This window comes from Festucalex cinctus, chromosome 17 (genome assembly GCF_051991245.1).
Source record: "Festucalex cinctus isolate MCC-2025b chromosome 17, RoL_Fcin_1.0, whole genome shotgun sequence".
NCBI lineage: Eukaryota > Metazoa > Chordata > Actinopteri > Syngnathiformes > Syngnathidae > Festucalex > Festucalex cinctus.
In genome coordinates, this window is record NC_135427.1 from 14745065 (window position 1) to 14764168 (window position 19104).

The 19104-nt window shown below is 37.7% G+C and overlaps 1 protein-coding gene across 28 annotated transcripts in view; it reads right to left on the reverse strand.

The window, feature by feature from the left end:
- Window positions 1-19104, reverse strand: part of LOC144005456 (neurexin-1a-like) — a 105399-nt gene that overhangs the window by 49460 nt on the left and 36835 nt on the right. For 23 of the 28 annotated variants that reach the window (XM_077503653.1, XM_077503652.1, XM_077503654.1 and 20 more), the window contains 2 exons: window positions 2523-2824; window positions 655-678 (listed from right to left, as the gene is read on the reverse strand). In XM_077503653.1, coding sequence (XP_077359779.1) covers window positions 655-678; window positions 2523-2824 — 326 coding nt within the window. The remainder of the gene's footprint in view (window positions 1-654; window positions 679-2522; window positions 2825-19104) is intronic. The other 5 variants (XM_077503628.1, XM_077503650.1, XM_077503649.1 and 2 more) reach the window with 1 other exon arrangement.

The following is a 19104-nucleotide window of genomic DNA, read 5'->3' on the forward strand; positions in this document are numbered from 1 at the left end:
CTCCTCAAAGCACAAACCGTGGAATTTGCTCAAAAAGTCTGAGAAAATGGCCGACCTCCTGTTCAATTTTAGTCATGAGTCCCTGAGACTTTTTTGAGTGTTTCCTGTTATGTATATATCTGTAAACCCCCTAAACTTTCCAGGGGAAGACTCTGCAAGGGGAGACCTCAAACTACTTAAATTTACAGAATGCTTGTGAAAACTAACGAAATCTCGGGCATGTTGAGAATTCTGAAGTATAAAATTAAAGCTAAGTATTCCAGGAGGGTCTTTGCGCCACTTAGTGCTCGGGCCGTAAAACAATAAGCAAGGTGGGGAGTCAGTTTTTTGTGCATGCAAAAGAGGAGGTGTGGCGCTGGCATGCAGGTGAGGCATGAGCCAATCGCAGGTCATGAGGCGGGAAAAACAAGGGAAGAGAAAGGGGTAATAAAGAAAAAAAAAGTTTGGCAACAAGAGAGGGGAGCGAGGGCCGGGTGAGGAAGAGATTGTTTTTTTTGTTTTTTTTTAAGCTTTAAAAAAAATTAACAACCGCACTTATCCTTTTTATTGCTTACTCTTTTTGTTGTAGTAAAAAGGAAATAAGACACGGGGGGCAAAAGCCAAACTAAGAAACAATTAGAATGGTATATCTACCGAACAATGGAGTTTGTTTACCATAGCGTGTCCAATGCCTGAGTGCTTTGTAGGAGAGGGGGGAAGAAAGGAAAGCAAATCAAAAACTGTCAACAGAAGGAATTGAAAAAATAAAAAAATAAAAAAGAAGGAAAAAGCTCAAAAAAGAAGGCCCTCCGAGGAGGCTGAGGAGTACTTTTCACTAGGAGAAGGGCACAGGTTAGGTTAGTAGTATGAATCATTCCATGGATGGTGTTAGTTAGTTCCGCTGGCAGGTTAGTAACAAGTTAGTAGTCAGACGCAAGTAGTAGTAAGAGTGAGCAAGTTGTCACTCACTCGCTGGGTTGGATGAGAAGAAGTACTCACCTGCGAGAGCTGCTGGACGGCTGCAAACTAACAAGACGGTGTGGAGCACACACGACTTAGCGGCGCTCCCACATGAGCGTTAGTTTCTCTTAGTCAGTTAGTTTTGTTAGTTACCTTGTCGGACTGCCGAGTTCTCGGCAGCAGGCAGCACTCACTCACTGTGCTGCTCCAAAGTCAAATACACAGTGCAGGGAAATGCAATCTTTCATGTTGGCATGAGAAAAAAAAAATACATCAGTGACGGTTTGGGATTATTTCATGAACGCTGCCATTCAATATTGATGAGAAGGCATAACACGCCCCAAAGTGCACTTTAGACTATATGCCATGGCTACTTTTTATTTTTATTTAGTTATTTTCAAATTACTTGTCATATTATTTCTTGCATTATGTTGTGTTTTTGCATGGTGCTGGTTGACGGGGATTTATTGTATTTACAGTACATCACACACTAGAATTAAATTTTTAATTATAAAATTAAAATCAAATATTAAGACAAATGAACACAATTTAAAAAGTCCTAATAACTAAAATAAATTACATATATTAAATTAAATATATGAAAAGATTTCATTTTTTTTTAAGTGGAGAAAAAAACTCAATGTAAAAAATATCTAAAATTTTGGATGGATGGTTAAAATTTGTAATGAAAAATTTAAATAATGTAAAAAATATTTAAAATTTTGGATGGATGGTTAAAATTTGTAATGAAAAATTTAAATAATTAAAAAAAGGTTTTTATTATTTTCATTAAACAAAAGAACAATATTTGTTAAAACTATATATAAATTAAAAACATTCAAGTACTACATATAGTTTAATAAAAGAAAAAACTTAGAAAAGAACAATATTTGTTAAAAAATAAAATAATATATATATATATATATATATATATATATATAGAAATAAATTAAAAACATATTCAAGTATGATATATAGTTTAATAAAAGAAAAAACTGTTAGAAATTACAATTTTGAAACCACTATTTTTTAAATCTGCTTCTAAAACAAAGCAGAATTTTAAAACAATCAAAAAAAAATATCCAAAATTTAACAAACAAAATCCCATTCATTCTAAATATCCCATTCATTTTAAATATTTTGTATTATATAGATTAAATAAAATATTTTACAAATTATATAAATATTTGACAATGTTTGTATTTGAAACTGAGAATTATATTGGTAACAGTTTATACAAAAAAAAAATGTCACTTAACTAAAAGCAGTAAAGTCAGTGCAAGTGATGATGACGACCATTCAACCCTCAATTTTTTTTACTGAACTTTTTGTATTGTATTTTTTAATGTATTTTTCAACATTATTTTCTTGACTAATTTCCTTAACTAAAAAAAAAAAAAAAAAAAAGTATTGTAGCTGCACTTAACCTGACAAACCTCATGCCAATTGTTGATGAACAACCAATTCCACACAACTGACAAAAATTCTCAATCAGTTCAGCGACAGCCCAGGTCAGCACCGTCTGAGCGCTCGAGTTTAGCGTCATTCATAAACCGCGTGCAGGGTGTCGGCTGCGCGTTTACCTGTCTGAGGTTGCGGGTGACCTTGACGTCGTGCCAGGCGTTGTCGTTGAACTTGCCGTTGACGGGCTCCACCAGGGCCTCGAAGGCGCCCGAGCCCAGGTTGATGACCAGCGACACGGCGCCGTTCTTCAGCGCCAGGTTGACGTAGTCGGCCGACTTGCCCGTGTGCAGCATCAGCCCGTTGCGCTGCAGCGTCTTGAAGGACAGCGTGATCTCGTCGCTGCTGGACTGGATGGGGTTGGGCGACAGGTCGTAGCAGAAGAACTCGGAGCCCTTGAAGGTGGCCACGTACTCCTCGCGAGCTACAACAACAGCAACACAACGAGTACTCAGCATCGCTATGATACTTATTCACAAGTTTCTAATTTTAGATTTGATGAAGAAATATAAAGAAGAGCACCAATAGCTAAGCTGCAGTATAGTTTTTTTGACAGTGGATAAAGAATATATGCCAGTATTGTTATATTTATCCGCCTACATGATTTTGTTGCTGCACTATTTATGTTCAAATATTTGTTGCTAAAAGTGAGTAAACTGCTGCAACACCAATGCTAACTTTGTTATCCCATCAATGGCATTTGCCATTATGCGTTAGCATTAAGCTAGTAATCTGACAATAGCCAGATTGATATTCTCAAGGGAGTTCTCCACAATATCAATCTGGGACGGCTCCAGGGTAATTTGCTCGGGAAAGGCGGGACATTTTGTACAATACTTCAAGCTGATTGGCCGATGCGGCATTACGCACCTTTGTTTTGACCAATCGCGGCCAGGGATGAAAATGTCGTCTTCGTTCATGTCGAAGGGGGGAAAAAAAACCCCACAAGCATTTTACCAGCTACAAATGCACGAAGCGCCTCTCGTTGTTCAACATTAAACAAGGAAACGGTGAGTAATTCTGCAAGAACAGAATTAATTGCAGCGTCCATTCGTCCGTGTTAGGTTTGTTTGTTTGCAACAGCGTCGGCGCAATAAGCCTCTTTTTTTTGGGGGGGGGGGGGGGGGGAGAACTATTCGCTAGCAGCCAAAATGCATCCTGTTTTGGATTTGTTCAGGCAGCAGGTTAAAAGATGGGCGACTTGCTCGATGAGTGCTAATTTGTACTATATAAAAATAATGTAAAAAGAAAAACGAGAGGAGGAACTGAATAAGACAAGATAATGATGGTGATTAGAAGATTTCCTGGGCCCCGTCGCCTTCCCCCCACGCGTTCTGCTCCGACATGACAAAATGGTGGGTGTTGATCACAACCAGCCGAGGGAAAGAAAGCTGGCAAAATGTTCTTTAAGAAGCTCCCAATGTTTGTTATTGTCAAGCAAATCCGTACTGACGAATATTAAAACACGCACGCAAACATTTCCTGCTATGGCACTAATTGTGGCGTAGCACGCCGCGTAAACAAGCTTTGATCACGCGTGTGGGTTTGCAGCTTACGTCAAGCGGGACGCCAGCAACGACAACGGCGACATTAAGTCTGATGAGGCGTTTGACAGCGTAGCATTTATAAGAAAAACATTCTATTTTTGAAAATATTTGAACTTTTTTTTTTCCAAAAAATATTTATGAAATACAAAAGAAAAATATTTTGAAAAAACTAATTTTTTCAACAAATAGTCGTAAAATACAAAACATCATATGAAACATTATAACTTCTTTTGAGCAAAAACTTAAGGAAAACTCCAATTACATTTTCAATTGTCTATTCAAGTAAAAAAAAAACAGTTTCTATTTTTTTTTTTAATTAGCTCTTTGTAGAAATATTTGAGATGCTGCCACATTAAAAGTATTGAAAAAAAATATAGAAATTATACCTTTTTTTAAACAACCCCCAAACTTCAAATACCTAAAAATAAATATTTAGAAAATGGATTGTTTTTTGTATAGAATGTAAGATCAAAATCCCTAGTAAAAATATTGAAAACTAAATTTAAAAAAATGATGGCAAAAAATCCTATCAAAAAGTTGTTTTTTTTTCAAAAATTGTGATTTTTTTAAAATTATGAGTTAAAGTAAAGTGATTAAAAAAATCCAATTGAAAATACAAATATATTTCTCTTCTAACAAAAGTAAAGAGAAAAAAAAAATCCAGTACATTTTTAACGGGATACTTTACTTATTTAGCCATTTTTGGCAGTCAAACATGAATATTTTGCCTATAATAAATTTGATATTTTCATTTTTTTTCATGTACAAATAGTACCTTTAAAAACTATTTTGCAACTTGCTGTTGACTGAAAAATAATGCAAGTATCAAATAAATCATAGACAAAATATTAATATTTTAGTGCTATAATGGGCTAATAAATAAGTTAAGTATCCCTTTAACTACAATTTAGTTTTATAAAGATTGAAGAAAAAAAAATCCCAATTCATGAAAACAAAGCTCTCCTAATTCAAACATACATTTTAAATAGATATATAAAAAAATTCAAATTGTTCGAAACAAAAACTTTAAAAAACAAAAATAAAAATAATAAAATGAGATTTTTATGAGTATGACATTTTCATCAAATCAACATTTTCAACAAATCTCAACAGAAAACAATCATCATCATCCAAAGGAAGAAATGAAGTGTATGTGTTAAAAGTTAATGTGAGACTTGGTTGCCGCTCAATAAACGCAGCAAAGATGGAGAACGGCGACCAAGAGCAGCACGAGCGGCCAATTAGAATTCCCCACTGCGAGGAGGCGACCAATGGCAGCTTGCCTGGCATGCCATCGGTGACCCCCAAGGACATTAGCCCAAGGTTTGGCAATCCATCATCCTTAAACTCTCGGGCCTCTTATCTACACTCGCGCGCACACATGCACGCACGCACGCACATCTGCGTGAAAAGTCACGGCGCCGGGTATCGAACGTCACATACGCGAGCGAGGGCGACGTGTTTTCCCGCGCCTCCGGCAGAGCAGCCATCTTGCGACGGGTCGGGCCGGGGTAGGACGAGCGGAGAGTCAGCGGCGGCGTAATGAATAGAGTGAAGTGTAATAGCTTGCTACGGCTGAGCCGGAGACGAGCACCCGAATGGAAATGGCAAATGGGGCCGCACTCCAGTGGGGAGAACGGACGGAATAATGAACAGGAGGAGGAGGAGGAGGAGGAGGTGAGGGGCAGGGAGAATATGTCACAATTCAAAGAGCAATTATGGCAAATTGTCTTCTGTTTGTGTGAAGAAGAAGAAAAAGATGACGTATCAATGTGGAGAAGCAACATGGTGGCTGCAAGTCGCGACGTGTGGCTCCTGATTGACACTTTTAATTGATTATTGTATGTGGTTAAGAATAGTTTCTTTATGTGTTGATGACATCTTTACGAAGAAGTGGGGCTGCGATTGATTCAAGTCTCCATTTTCTCATCACTGTACAGACTAACCTGCGTTTACCAACAACCCGATTTACTCACAATTTGGTTTGTGCCTCGTAATCGTCATTGGCTCCCTGCTTCAGATATTTTTGTTAATTGTTTGCATAAAATGGTGGCCACCTCCCACAATGTAATGCAATAGTTGCACTGCATTATGGGAGGTGGCGGCCATTTTGGGCAAGCAATAACCACAAACTATGGTAGCCAAAAGAGGCAACTGTGATTTGCTCAGCGAGTTCACTGTTATTTCATCCTCATAAATTGTACTTGCTAGAGTTGTTATGAAATACAAAAGAAAGCCACGGAAGCGTATTGCATTCACTTGAATTTCTGACTAATGTTTTTGGGAGCTTTGTTTTATTGAGTATTTTTTTTTTTTCTAAATATTTTTTTTACGTCCCAAAAAAATTCCAAAAAACAGAAAAAAAAATATTCCGAAAAACAAAGCAAAAATATTACTCCGAAAAACAGGGGGGAAAAAAATTACTCCGAAAAACAGGGGGAAAAACATTATTCCAAAAAACAGAAAAAAAAATTATTCCAAAAAACAGAAAAAAACAATTATTCCAAAAAACAGAAAAAAACATTTCTCCGAAAAACAGAAGGCGCTGCTCTGTTTTTCGGAGTATTTTTTTTTTTGACCTCTGAACTCCAAGGGCGGCCATCTTAGTGACCACCCCGGCACAAACACCCCACCCCGCCTCTGGCCTTATAGTAACTGCCAACGAGCTGCATATGTCTCATCTGTACGTATACCGTATAGTTTATATAGCAGTCTGCTTGTGACATGGGCGTAACAAGATGGCTGCCCTGTGACTTCAACGGCTTGCACTGGCGTGTACGGGCTATCGGCTATCCAGTCATATATACAGGTCTGCACCAAGTCATTTGGAGTTCAGAGGTCCCAAAAAAAAATACTCTGAAAAACAGAAGTTGGTGCTCTGTTTTTTGGGATATTTTTTTCTTGTTTGTTTTTTTGAATATTTTTTTTCCCCCTGTTTTTCGGAGTAATTTTTTTTCTGTTTTTCAGATTTTTTTTTTTTTTTTATGACAGAAAAAAATATTCAGTAAAACAGAAAAAAAATATTCAGAAAAACAGAAAAAATGTTACTCAAAAAACAAAGCTCCCCAAAAAAATTAGCCAGAAAAATCAGGATTTTTTTTTTTTCCAAGTGAATGCAATACGCTTCCATAGAAAGCAAATATGTTGAAAATGATTAAATATTATATATCAAATATTCAAAAAATACAAAAGATCATTAAACATTATTGCTTCTTTTGAGCAAAGATGCTGAAGAAAAAAAAAATACAATTAAATTTTTCAAGTATCTATTCTTGTAGAAAAACTCAAAACAAAAAAAAATCAGTTTATACATTTTTTAAAATTAACTCCTTGTAGAAAGTTTTAGTTTTTTTGTTTTTAGTTTTTAGTAATTTAAGTTTCATAAAGATTGTAGAAGAAAAAATGAAAATTTATGAAAATAAAACACATTTTACACAGATATATAAACATAATACAAATTGTACGAAACAAAAATATCCCAATATGCAACTTTAACACAATTTAACTTAAACACATTTCTATGCAATAGCATAGTATTAAACTTTTAACCACACAATGATCAAAATAAGGTAAATATTAGTCGTCCTGCATTTTCATTTGTTTCATTGGGAAACATTACATCGGTTTTTCAAAGTTCCAAAAGAAAACTGACATCCAGATAAGCAGGAAGATGAATTTATTGCTTCTATTTATTAAAAAAAATACATGCAAAGAAGACATTGAAAAAGTAATCGCATATTAAATCGCAATCGCAATAATGATAAAAAAAATAATAATAATAATTTTAATTTCCACAAGACAAGTTTTTCCACGTGCATGGTGTTGTATTAATATTGGTGGCTTGGCTTTCTTGACACGCACCCACAAAAACAGAGTTACATCAACACACCCTCACAATGAAGACGAGTTTCCGAGCGGCATCCTGCCTGTAATTTACGCGGGTGTCGTTAAGTTTGCGTGCGTGGCGCGCCTCTCCGTTCTCGCAGCTAATTTACGCACGCGGAAAGCCATCCCCGCGCTCGCTGACCCCGAAACGCTCACACTTTCTCTTCCTGTTGCAAATCCTCACATCAGAGCGCGTAAGCAGCATATGGAAAGGCATACGTGTACACACACACACTCGCTCACTTGGCACACCTGACGCGCTCACTGTGAGTGGATCATCTCAGATTAATAGAGTGAGTCAGTATTAGCTCGGTGTGAACACGTTAAGACACACAACACACAGGAGGGAAATGCTGCCTTATAAAGGAATGGCAGAAAAGTTACCAAAAAAAATAAAAAATCAGCCTCTCAACACCGCAATCGACGCCAAATCGGGTGGGCACGTCCGTCGCAAGTGGACACGCTAAAAAGCCTCAAAGACCCATGCGCCAAATTCAACAGGAAGTTGGCCATTTGGGTTGGAAGCAGCCATTTTGAACCACTTCCAGAGCTTTGACCAACTCCTACAGAGGAGTTTTCCCAAATGAGCTCCAATCACAAGCGCGTCGCGGACAGATGGGCCAAGCTAAATTGCCGTTTTACATCCGCCATCCCAGTGAAGGGAGGAAGTTTGATCAAGAGTTCGAGGATTCGCCATGAAAGGAAAATAGTGAGGCTGATGGAAAATGTACATAATCTCATACTGTACATCGACCCCTGATGGGATAAGTAGAAAGATGCAGCAACATAAAATGATTTCTGAACAAGCGCTGTCTGCGGATAGGAAATGTAAAAATCCACAATAAATAAAGCTTACACATATAAATAAATAAATCAAGCTTACACATATAATTGCAAATAGTTGCCACAAGAAGGCAGAAAAGCTCTTAAAAGAGAGAGGATCACAAAGCATCAACACAATGGTGAACCCACGTGAAATTAAGTTCGCAATTTTTATTAAGTTAGCACTGACAGTTTTTAGTGTCGTTAGTTTTGAACTAATTTAGGCTGCAGAATCCAAAAGTGATCTCAGTTTTTTATGTAAAATCACATCAAATTTTTTTATCTTTAGAATGCCTGTTTTCTTAAATTATGAAAGGAACGTATATGTATATGAATAAACCACTATGATGGAACAGTTACAAGCTTTGAAAAAAAAAAAAAAAAAAAGCGTAAAGCCAAATGTTGCCCCATTACTGTAGATGAGTCCAATCGTAATCAGCACTTCTTACTACAGTCTTACTACAGCTCATCAGTGGAAGGATAAACTGTGGCGAAAAAACTTGACATGCTAGCAAAAACATGAATACAATTTTTGAATCTGTATGCCAATTTTAGTTTTAATCAGTGTCAAAATCAAACCGATTTTTTGCCCCCCAAAATAGTTCCCGTTATTCAACATAAACATGAGGCACGTCAATAGGATTAGCTGACACACAAGCACAATCTGCATGCATGTGTACTACCACTTCACATAAACACTATTAAGGCATGAAAGTCATTTTTTTTTGGCATTTACACACAATAATAAATTCAAGGGAAAACAAACAATTGCATTTTCAGAATAATAAAGTCACTTAAAGTCCTTGTTAAGTGAAAATAATAAATACATTATGTCTTGTCAATATAACGCACCATATTTCTTATGTAGTCAGGGCACAGCAACTAATGCCAGGTTCAAAACGTGCATCATAGGACGTTTATAGCCACCCAAAAAAACAAACGGAAATCTTCAAACACGTCGAACGCAACTATAGGGACAAATCTCTGAATTCATCAGCGTAAATCAAACCACAAACGAGCATCCCGGAAATTAACGACCTTAGTAAGTTGCCGCTTTCTGCCTCGTATGTCTTTTCCGCCTGCTAATTTCTCACCGTTTCCACGGCAACTGGATAGTGTGTTTTGTTTTTTTTTTTTTTTTTTTTTTCTCCTTGTGGAGAGCGGGAGACAAAGACCGTCTGATTGAGTGAAGCGCACATTATCATGGACAGCTGCACTAAAAATAAATTGAAAAGACGCTCAAGAGGAGGAAATCAAACCATATACACTTTCCCCACGAAGCCGTTGGCGCCCCTCAGATTTTTTAACCAATTGTTTGTCATGTTTTTTCTCACTATTATTGACATGCATGTGAGAAAAGAGAGCTAGCAAATCGCCTTTTTTAAAGCGGTAGAGTGAACAGTAAACATAAAAGTGCACACGCACGCACATGCTGCTGTCAGCCACAGCTCACGCTCAGTCACTCACACAGACTTGATGACATCACACGCCACCTCACCAGGCTCCGCCTCTTACCTACAGTGATGCTGACTTTCCATGCCCCCTGCCTTTTGAAGTCACGCGCATTCAGTCACAGATAGGCATGCATATTACAGTACTGTAGAATGTGAGGAAGCAGATAATTTGGCATTATATGCATATATATATATGCATATATATATATATATATATATATATATATATATATATATATATATATATATATATATATATAAATAAAATAATCACAATTTTTCAGATTTCAGATTGTTTTTTGCAAAATTGTTTAGTTTAACATCCCAAAGAAATTTGCCAAAAATTCACCACCTTTGCACACCTCAGTCATTCCTGAACTTGTTGAGGTGACCAACTCGGCCGCTTTCTTTCGCGTATGTCTTTGTCTCATTCTAATTTCTACCCATTTCTACGACAACCGGGCATTAGTGTTTTTTTTTGTTTTGTTTTTGTTTTTTTGGGTGGGCGGTGGGGGTGATTGAGTGAGGCGCACATGATCATGGACAGCTGTACTGAATCAAAATGGCGGAAGGAGGCGGCTGGGCGAACATCAGGGGAGCGCACGTTACGCCGCACCTGATGGCGGTGAGGTGTGTGCGGGGAGGGGGTGTTTAATAAGACAAGATGGGGACGGCAAACCAAAGAGAGGGAAAAGGAAGGAAGGATGGAAGAAGAGGTGAAGGAAGGAGGGAGGGGAAAAAAAAGAAAAAAACGCTGCTCCATCTACAGTAAATCCCAGTGTGGCGAGCTTCAATCATAGCGCCCCTGTCATTCTGGAGATAGCACGCTGCAATTCCCCCCCACCCCCTCTACCCCACCACCCCGCTGCTCGTTTTTAGCCCACGATGCAGTTCTGCTATCAGCTGCCAGCACACAAACACGCACGCACAAACACACACTGGCGAAGGCGCCCCTTCTTTAATAACCGGCAGGTGGATTAACTACGCGCTTAACTAGCGCAAACAGATAAACGAGCAAAGGCTTGCAAATGTATGCAAATGTATGCGTTGCAGTTCAACTGTTAAAAAACAAACAAAAAACAAACAAACAAAAAAAACGAAGAAATAAATAAAGATCGACGCTGTCAGAAGTCACTCACTGGCAGCTGCTCTGTGAGAAGGACGGCGGCTAGCGCGTTGCGCCGTGCGGGCGGATATTGCTTGTCGCCATGACGCTGACAGATTGGTTGTTGACGAATTGCTTTATGGTGAAAGCTTTTATATGCTGGCAAAAAAAACAAAAAAAAAACAGATTTTTAAAACTGTCATTCATAAAAAAACCTTAACTGCCGATATTTTAAGACAGCATGCTGGTCCGAATAATGAATGTTTACGTTCATTTTAAAAAATAAATAAAAATGTTTAATGCCACTCCTGTTTTGAACAAAAGCAAAAATTACACATAACTTTGCCTTAAAATCTGCTAGCTTAATGCTACCAAATAATGGGAAATGTTAGCAAAATTAACTCATTCACTCTCAGCCCTTTTCACTGAAGCAACCCCCTTTGTTCCCCACGGTTTTACTGGATTTTCACTGATTTTGCAAGGCCCACAGAATATTGTGTTCTATTGCTATAAAAACATGGAACCTACCAAAAGAAAGATTAGTCTCTTCTTTCGTGAAAAAATATAAATATTTGTATCTGTTTCCGTTTTGTAGCAATTAGTATTAGAATATAGCCAAGTTTAATCAATAGTACATTCCTGGTGAAAACAGTGCCAAAAAGAGCTGGTTGCAACAAGGTCCTGGTTGATCTCTTGTACTCTGCTGCCACCTGCTGGCCGTTTTTTTTAAATAACTACCATTGCTTTAAGCCACCTCTCCATGTCAGAAGCTGCATCAAAGCCTTCTGTATGCTCTTGCATAAAAAAGACAAATGTGAAAAACGTGTAAACACGTTTTTGGGAGTGAAGGGCAAAGTATTAAAAAACGTGTTTACATGGTTTTGGGATTGAATGAGTTAATAGCATACTGTATAATATATGAGTAAAAAAAATTAAAAGGGGTTTAACTGTTATTCATGGATAAAACTATTATAAATTATCAATATTTTAAGATAGCATACTTGCGCTAATAATGACCGTTTACATACTTTTATTACGTCTCCATTAGAAAAAAAACAAAAAACAAAAAAAAAAACAGAAAGCCTTCAAAAAAGGTCCTTCAAGATTTAATGCCACTCCTATTTGAAGCTTAATTAAACTAAACATAAATCAAGTAACTACACATTAAAGCAACCATACAACTCTGCCTTAAGGTCTGGTAGCTTAATGCTTAATGCTATAATAGGAAACGCCATAGATAAGTTAGCTAGTAGCAATGTGCGTTTAAAAAAAAAAAAAAAAAGCCACAAAACTCAGAAGTAAAAGCACAGCATTCAACAGTTGATGATGGCTGAATGCTACAAGACAAACTATTCATCAGCCAAGCGGCCCCAACCGGCCATTAAGTGACTAATTTCCACTTTTTGTTGTCATGGCCAAGGTGACTCGGTTTTGTCGGCGGGCGATGGAAGTGAGTAGCGCTGATTAGCGCTGATTAAAATGGCCGCCGTCAGGAGTCGGTATCGATTCACTGGGTAATGGTGGGTCCTTGATTGCGGTGACCAAATGAAATTTTTAAAAGAGGCAGCAACAATCAGTTGAGAAAAACAAGAAAGTGGTTTGGAGCTTGTTGTGAATTTCAAGGCTGACTTGTTTTGATACGTCATGCATTTGGCGTCGTAAAGACCGTTTCACGACGACATCACGTGTACTTCTGCCGCCGACGGCACCGTTACTGAACAAACCCTCACTTGTCATTTGGGTAAAGTGCTCGAGGGGTGATGGCCACAGATTTGACTTAAAGATACACCATATTTCACTGAGTACTTTGACTACTGGATACAGATACTTGATAATGTCATTACGCATTGCAATTTTGATGAAAATGAGTTTTACTTTTACAAAAGAGTTTTCAAAACAACCTTTTCTTGAAATTGGTATACATTTCACACTTTCCCTACATTGTAAATCGAAAATATTATGTGGCAGTTGATTGATGCTAAAAAAGTGAGGAGAATAAAATGCTATAGTAACTTGACTAAGTGCAATTTCCCGAAATTGCGTGGTAATGCTGAAAACTGAATGCTAATAGTTGAATGCTATGCTGAATGCTAATGAAGGAAATAGAAAGATAAATTATGTGAAAATTACAAAGTAATTAACTATTAACTCTTTGACCGTCAAAAACGTTTAATAACGATTAGTAAAATCGTGATGTATGCCGCCATAAACGTTAAATGACGTCAACTACGTTTTTTTTTGTTTTGTTTTTTTAATTCAATGGAAAGTGCAACGTCTAAGTGCAGCGCTGCCTGGTCAATGGGTTGTGGAATCAAAAACACTAACTATGGCCAGCAGATGGCAGCAGGGTTTGTCTTTTCAATGGGCTGCCGGTGTATGAAATTACAATTAAACAAATCTGATGAAATCGGACAAAATCGAACGTTTTCAAGGATGACGTGAATGATCGAAGCCTCTGTCACATTAAAATTAATTCACAGACTCTTAATAAACAAAAAATAATGTCAAAGTCATGGTTGTGAAGAAAATGTATCTTTTCACAAAAAGCTCGTTTTCTCCTTATCTTTTCAATTTTCGCTCAATGTCACTCAAATTAACCATTTTCAAATGGTGATTACGAAAGAACGAAATAAGGTAGAACATACTTTTTTTCTAATGAAAGAATGGAATACGATCTTTCATTTGGTACCCACATAGTATATGTAGTAAAAGCACACAATATTCAGTTTGCCTTCAAATATGAGTTAATATGAGTTAAAATGCTCAAAAATTGTCTGGCACTGTTTTTTGATAACGTGTGGTAGTAAAAAGAGTCAATCACTAGTAATAGTAGTAGTAGTAGTAATAGTAGAAACAGTAGTAGTAGTAGTAGTAATTATTAAGTAGCTACTCTGTAAAGCGCTTTGTGACAGCTCAGGCTGTTTGAAAGCGCTATATAAATAAAGATGACTTGACTTAACAAGGCATTTAAATTATGTGATGTCGCACTGTGAACACTAGGGGCACTATGTCAAAGAAGTACATAGATAAGGGACAAAGAAGAGTGTAGAGTCTGGTAGATATAAACAAGCGAGCTTACAGATTGTTGCATTTTTACAAGTGCGAGCAAAGATGTACTTCTAAGGCTCCACGAGGTCCCTATTGTTTTTGTAAGAATTGTTATTATTCTTCTCCGAAATAAATCACATTTTTGAGGGTTTAAACTTAAAAAATAATTCAACAAACTTTGCAGAAACATAAGGCCTGGCATAAAATGTAATATGTTACAGTTGTCATCCATGATTACAAAAAATGGATCTGGAGTGCCCCCTATAGAGGTTTAACCTAGTTTTATTCTTAAAATGCAAATTTAAAAATCGTGGTTGATCAACAAGTTCTTGTCATCCTTTTCAGTTCAAGTCTGCATCACTCGCTCATTGCCCCCTCCCGTGCCGCCTATTGTTAACAAACAATAAGAAAAGACGTATTGACTCGCGAGTTAACCGTCGCTTCTCGGCTGTAGCTCACAGTTGACCAAATGAATAAAATAGCAGCGGGCACATGAATCAGCCGAGAAATACCAGAAAGTGCTTTGAAGCCTTTTGCGCATTTCAAGGTTGGCTTCTTCTGATGCATTTACGCCATATTAAATCTTTTAGTTCTTGTCCCATTTTGTATTTTTTTGGGGGTGTTCCTTTATCTGCGTTCATCTCCTGCTTGGCTGCGGCGCGGCGCTTTGGCCTCATCCCCGTCGGCACCCTGGGAAACCGGCTTGTTTCCATGACAATGTCTGCGGGCGGAACAATGTGTTTGTCTTAAAGCGGGATAAGATCACAGCTACTTTCATCCTTTTTAGTCACACATGCGCGCACACGCACACACATACACCAGCCCCGGATGCTATATGCTTTTGTACGACGCACGCACTTGATGAAGCCGTCTTGTTCGCAAATAATAAGCAACCTCTTTCCGTGCGGGGGGGGGGGAAATGGCTCTTTAATGGACGCCGTGGCTATTTCAGTTGTTGTGTTAATGCCAGACAAGCGCCAAAAATAATTGAGTTTTTGTTGTGTGTGCGCGTGTGTGTTGGCAAACAGCAAAGAAATGAACTTGAAATGCCAGATGGGGCAGTGGAGTGAATCGCCAATTGCAAAAGGCTTAAGTGCGGCGTTGTTATGAGCGTGTGGACGCAGTGAAATGAATGTGGAAAAAAAAAAAAAAAAAAAAAACTCCACGGTGACACATAAGTGAGTGGATGTGAGAACGAGTGGAAACCCTGCAATGAGGCTATAAAAAAAATACTGTGAAAGACAATAGGAGCGTGTGTGTGAGTGTGTGTGTGCGTCAGCAGCTTGGGTGAGGTATCTGCATCGCTGATGAATCCCGACCGCGTCCAAGGAGAGAGAATCTCTGCAGTCTTATCTCACTTCCTGTCTCCCTTTGTGTCTCCGACCTTCTCTCGTTTTTTTTTTTTTTTTGCTGGCTGCATCTGCGCTCGTATCTGAGCTCGCCATCGCTTCGCTACGCTTTTCTTGTTTTTTTTTTGTTGTTTTTTTTGTTTTTGCCCGCTAACAGGCGCCACAAAGGCTGGCGTCTATCTACAGGCGGCTCAAAATGGGGAAGGTAGCTCTGATGACTTCATACGTTAATAACCGGGTGGGAATGTCGCCAGTTAATACTGTGCGCTTGTATTTAAAAAATGATACTATAGCACTATTGCAACTGTTAGGAGAATGGCGCTCTCATAGTTAAAAAAAAAACAACAACAAAAAAACGTTGAACTCTGACGTAAAAACCTGATGGCCAACAACAAAGCAAATTATACGAAGAGGACCATAAAGCATGCGTCTAACATGTACGCAATCTTGAACCCATGTTACATTAACAACTGGGTTCAGTTTATTCAACACAAACAAGAGGCTCAGCAATAGTTCAAGCTAGCATACATTAGGGGTGTGAATTGCCTCGTACCTGACGATTCGATTCGTATCACGATTCACAGGTCACGATTCGATTCGATACCGATTAATCCCGACACGAATTTATAAGTCGATTGTTGCGATTTTTTTTCATTCAAATTTAGAAAATACTAATCAGTAAGCTTGTAGAGTGTAAGATTTATATGAAAATGTATTTATTTATCTGAAATTTCAGTCTTATAGAGGTTGTAATCTGTTTCATGTTTAAACAGCATTAAAATAAAATATTAAGGCTTAATGTTCCGTTCATATAACATTCTTCCATGCTTAAGGTGTGAATCCTAAAAAAAAAAAAAATAATAATAAAAAAATAATAATAATAAAATAATCGATTTTGCCTATTATTGAATCGATTCGAGAATCGCGCGATGTAGTATCGCGATATATCGCCGAATCGATTTTTTTAACACCCCTAGCATACATACTTTTTTTTTTTTCCTTATACATTAATTACCATAGATGTAAGCACAATGACAGTTAACGCTATGCACTTCAAAACTACAACAATAATGTAACCACTATGAGAATGACGTGGAAATATTAATTCTCAAAATGGTAAAATTTTACGAGAATTACGTTAGCTTACATGAAATGGAAATTGAAAATCTGCGAAAAAAACAAAACTGACTTATAACGAACAGGATCATAAAACACCAACTCCATGCATCGAGCATGTACGCAATCATGAACCCATGTATTCAGTTATACAATAATTAAAACCTTCACATAAGGCTCATTAACTCATTCAAACCCAAAAACATATTTACACGTTGTTTTGTTTAGTTTTTTGCTAGATCATACACAAGGCTTTGATACAGCTTCTGACATGAAAAGGTTGCTTAAAGCAATGGTAGTTATATTAAAAAAACAAAACAAAACAAAAACAAAAAAAAACAGCCAGTAGGTGGCAGCAGAGTATAAGAGATCAGGTTTGTGAGTAATGATGAAATTAAGCTATATTCTAATGCTAATTGCTGCAAAACAGATACAAATTACTTTTTTTTTCCCTGATGAAGGGACAGACTAATCTTTCTTTTAGTAGGTTTCATTTTTTTTCATAGCAATAGAACAGAATATCCTGTGGACCTTGGAAAATCAGTCAAAATCCAGTAAAATAGCCGGGAGCAAAGGGGGGTGCTTCTGTCAAAATGGCTGGGAGTGAACGAGTTAATGATGACATTAGCTCTAGCCGAAATAAAACTCTTGGGCAAACTGACGTGCCAACAAATACGCACACGAGCACATTACACACACAGTAAGTCATTTACTTACTAATGACCACTCAACTATTCGTAAAAATTTGGTCGTATATACAGTATTCAATGAGGGGAAAGGATCTACTGTATCGGTGCGCTACGAAAACAGTCTACACCGTTTCATACAGCAGCAATAAAGATGAAAATTTATAGAAGCAAGTCATAACTTTACAACAATGGACATGAGATGTACTTGAATTTCGTCTTAACAAAGGGCCGATTCCAGAAAGTTTCTTAGCCAAACAGTGCCAAGGACCACAGGGGGCACCGCTCAGCCTTGGCAGTTTTATTTTCACAGCCTCAAGTTGCGAAAAATCACACTTAGCCACCAGTCCACACTCGGCCTTTTAGCACCGGAATGCCCTCGCACCTCCCATCGGCCGCTGCTCACTCACTTGCTTGATGTCACCTCAGAGTATTTTTCGCCCTTTAGGGCTTAGATGATTATACTAACATATATATGTGGATGTTTGGCACAGAATGATGTTGACATTTCATCTCTACATTTGGATGACGGCTGAGTTCAGCAGTAACAAATTGTTCAGCTGGTCTTAGTAGTTAAAAAAAAAAATTAAAAATAAAAAATTAAATCACTGAACGGTTTGGCTGATTGCGGTTCGTAGACTTGGGTCAATTAGCGGAGCAAGAGTTCAAAGCTAGCATGGTGAATCAGCATTTAGCTGCTCTGCTTCCTGCAAAATGGAATAAGTTGCTAACAGAGCGTCACGTCAGTCAGATAAGTCGACTTTATAAAAATAGGTTGACTAAAATTGTCTGCTTCAAGACCACGTTTGCGCCGCCGTCCATGTTTCTACACGGACGTTTTTTGTAGATGGACAGGTAGTTTTGAGCTAACTGTAGCTAACAGGCAGCTCCACTCGTTTACTCATGGATTGTTTTTGAAGCATCGTCTGCAAGTGATTTTTAAGACACTATCACGTGTAGATATAATGACGTATGTGTGAACTAAACAATGGTTCGTGTTTATTTACCTTAACTCATTCACTCGCAGCCATTTTCACTGAAGCAACCCCCTTCATTCCCAGCTGTTTTACTAGATTTGGACAGATTTCGCAAGGCCCACAGAATATTCTGTTCTATTGCTATAAAAACATGGAAACTACCAAAAGAAAGATTAGAGTCTCTTCTTTCATCAGGAAAAAAACGTATATTTGCATCTGTTTTTGTTTTGTAACAATTAGCATTAGAATATAAGTTTATCCATATTCACATTGCTGGTGAAAACACTGTCAAAAAAAAGAATTTGTTGTAACTCTGCTGCCACCTGCTCGCCGTTGCTTTAAGCTACCAAGCTACCAAACTACCATTGCTTTAAGCCACTTCTTCAAGTCAGAAGCTGCATCAAAGCCTTCTGTATGCTCTTGTATAAAAAAACAAAAAACAAACAAACACGTTTTTGGGTGTAAAAGACAAAGTATTAAAAAACGTGTTTACACGTTTTTGCATTTGAATGCCTTAAATGGTAATCGCTAGTGCGCTAATACTAATTGCGATTGCTGACTGTTTTGCGTTGGCTAATTTTATTGATGTTTAATAATGCACGGACAGAAGAATTCAACTCGCGTTCAATCTTAGTGGATTAACCCCGACTCGACTAGTCAATGGAATAATTGATTTTAAAAAGATTCAATAGTGACAGCCCTACCTAGCTTCTAG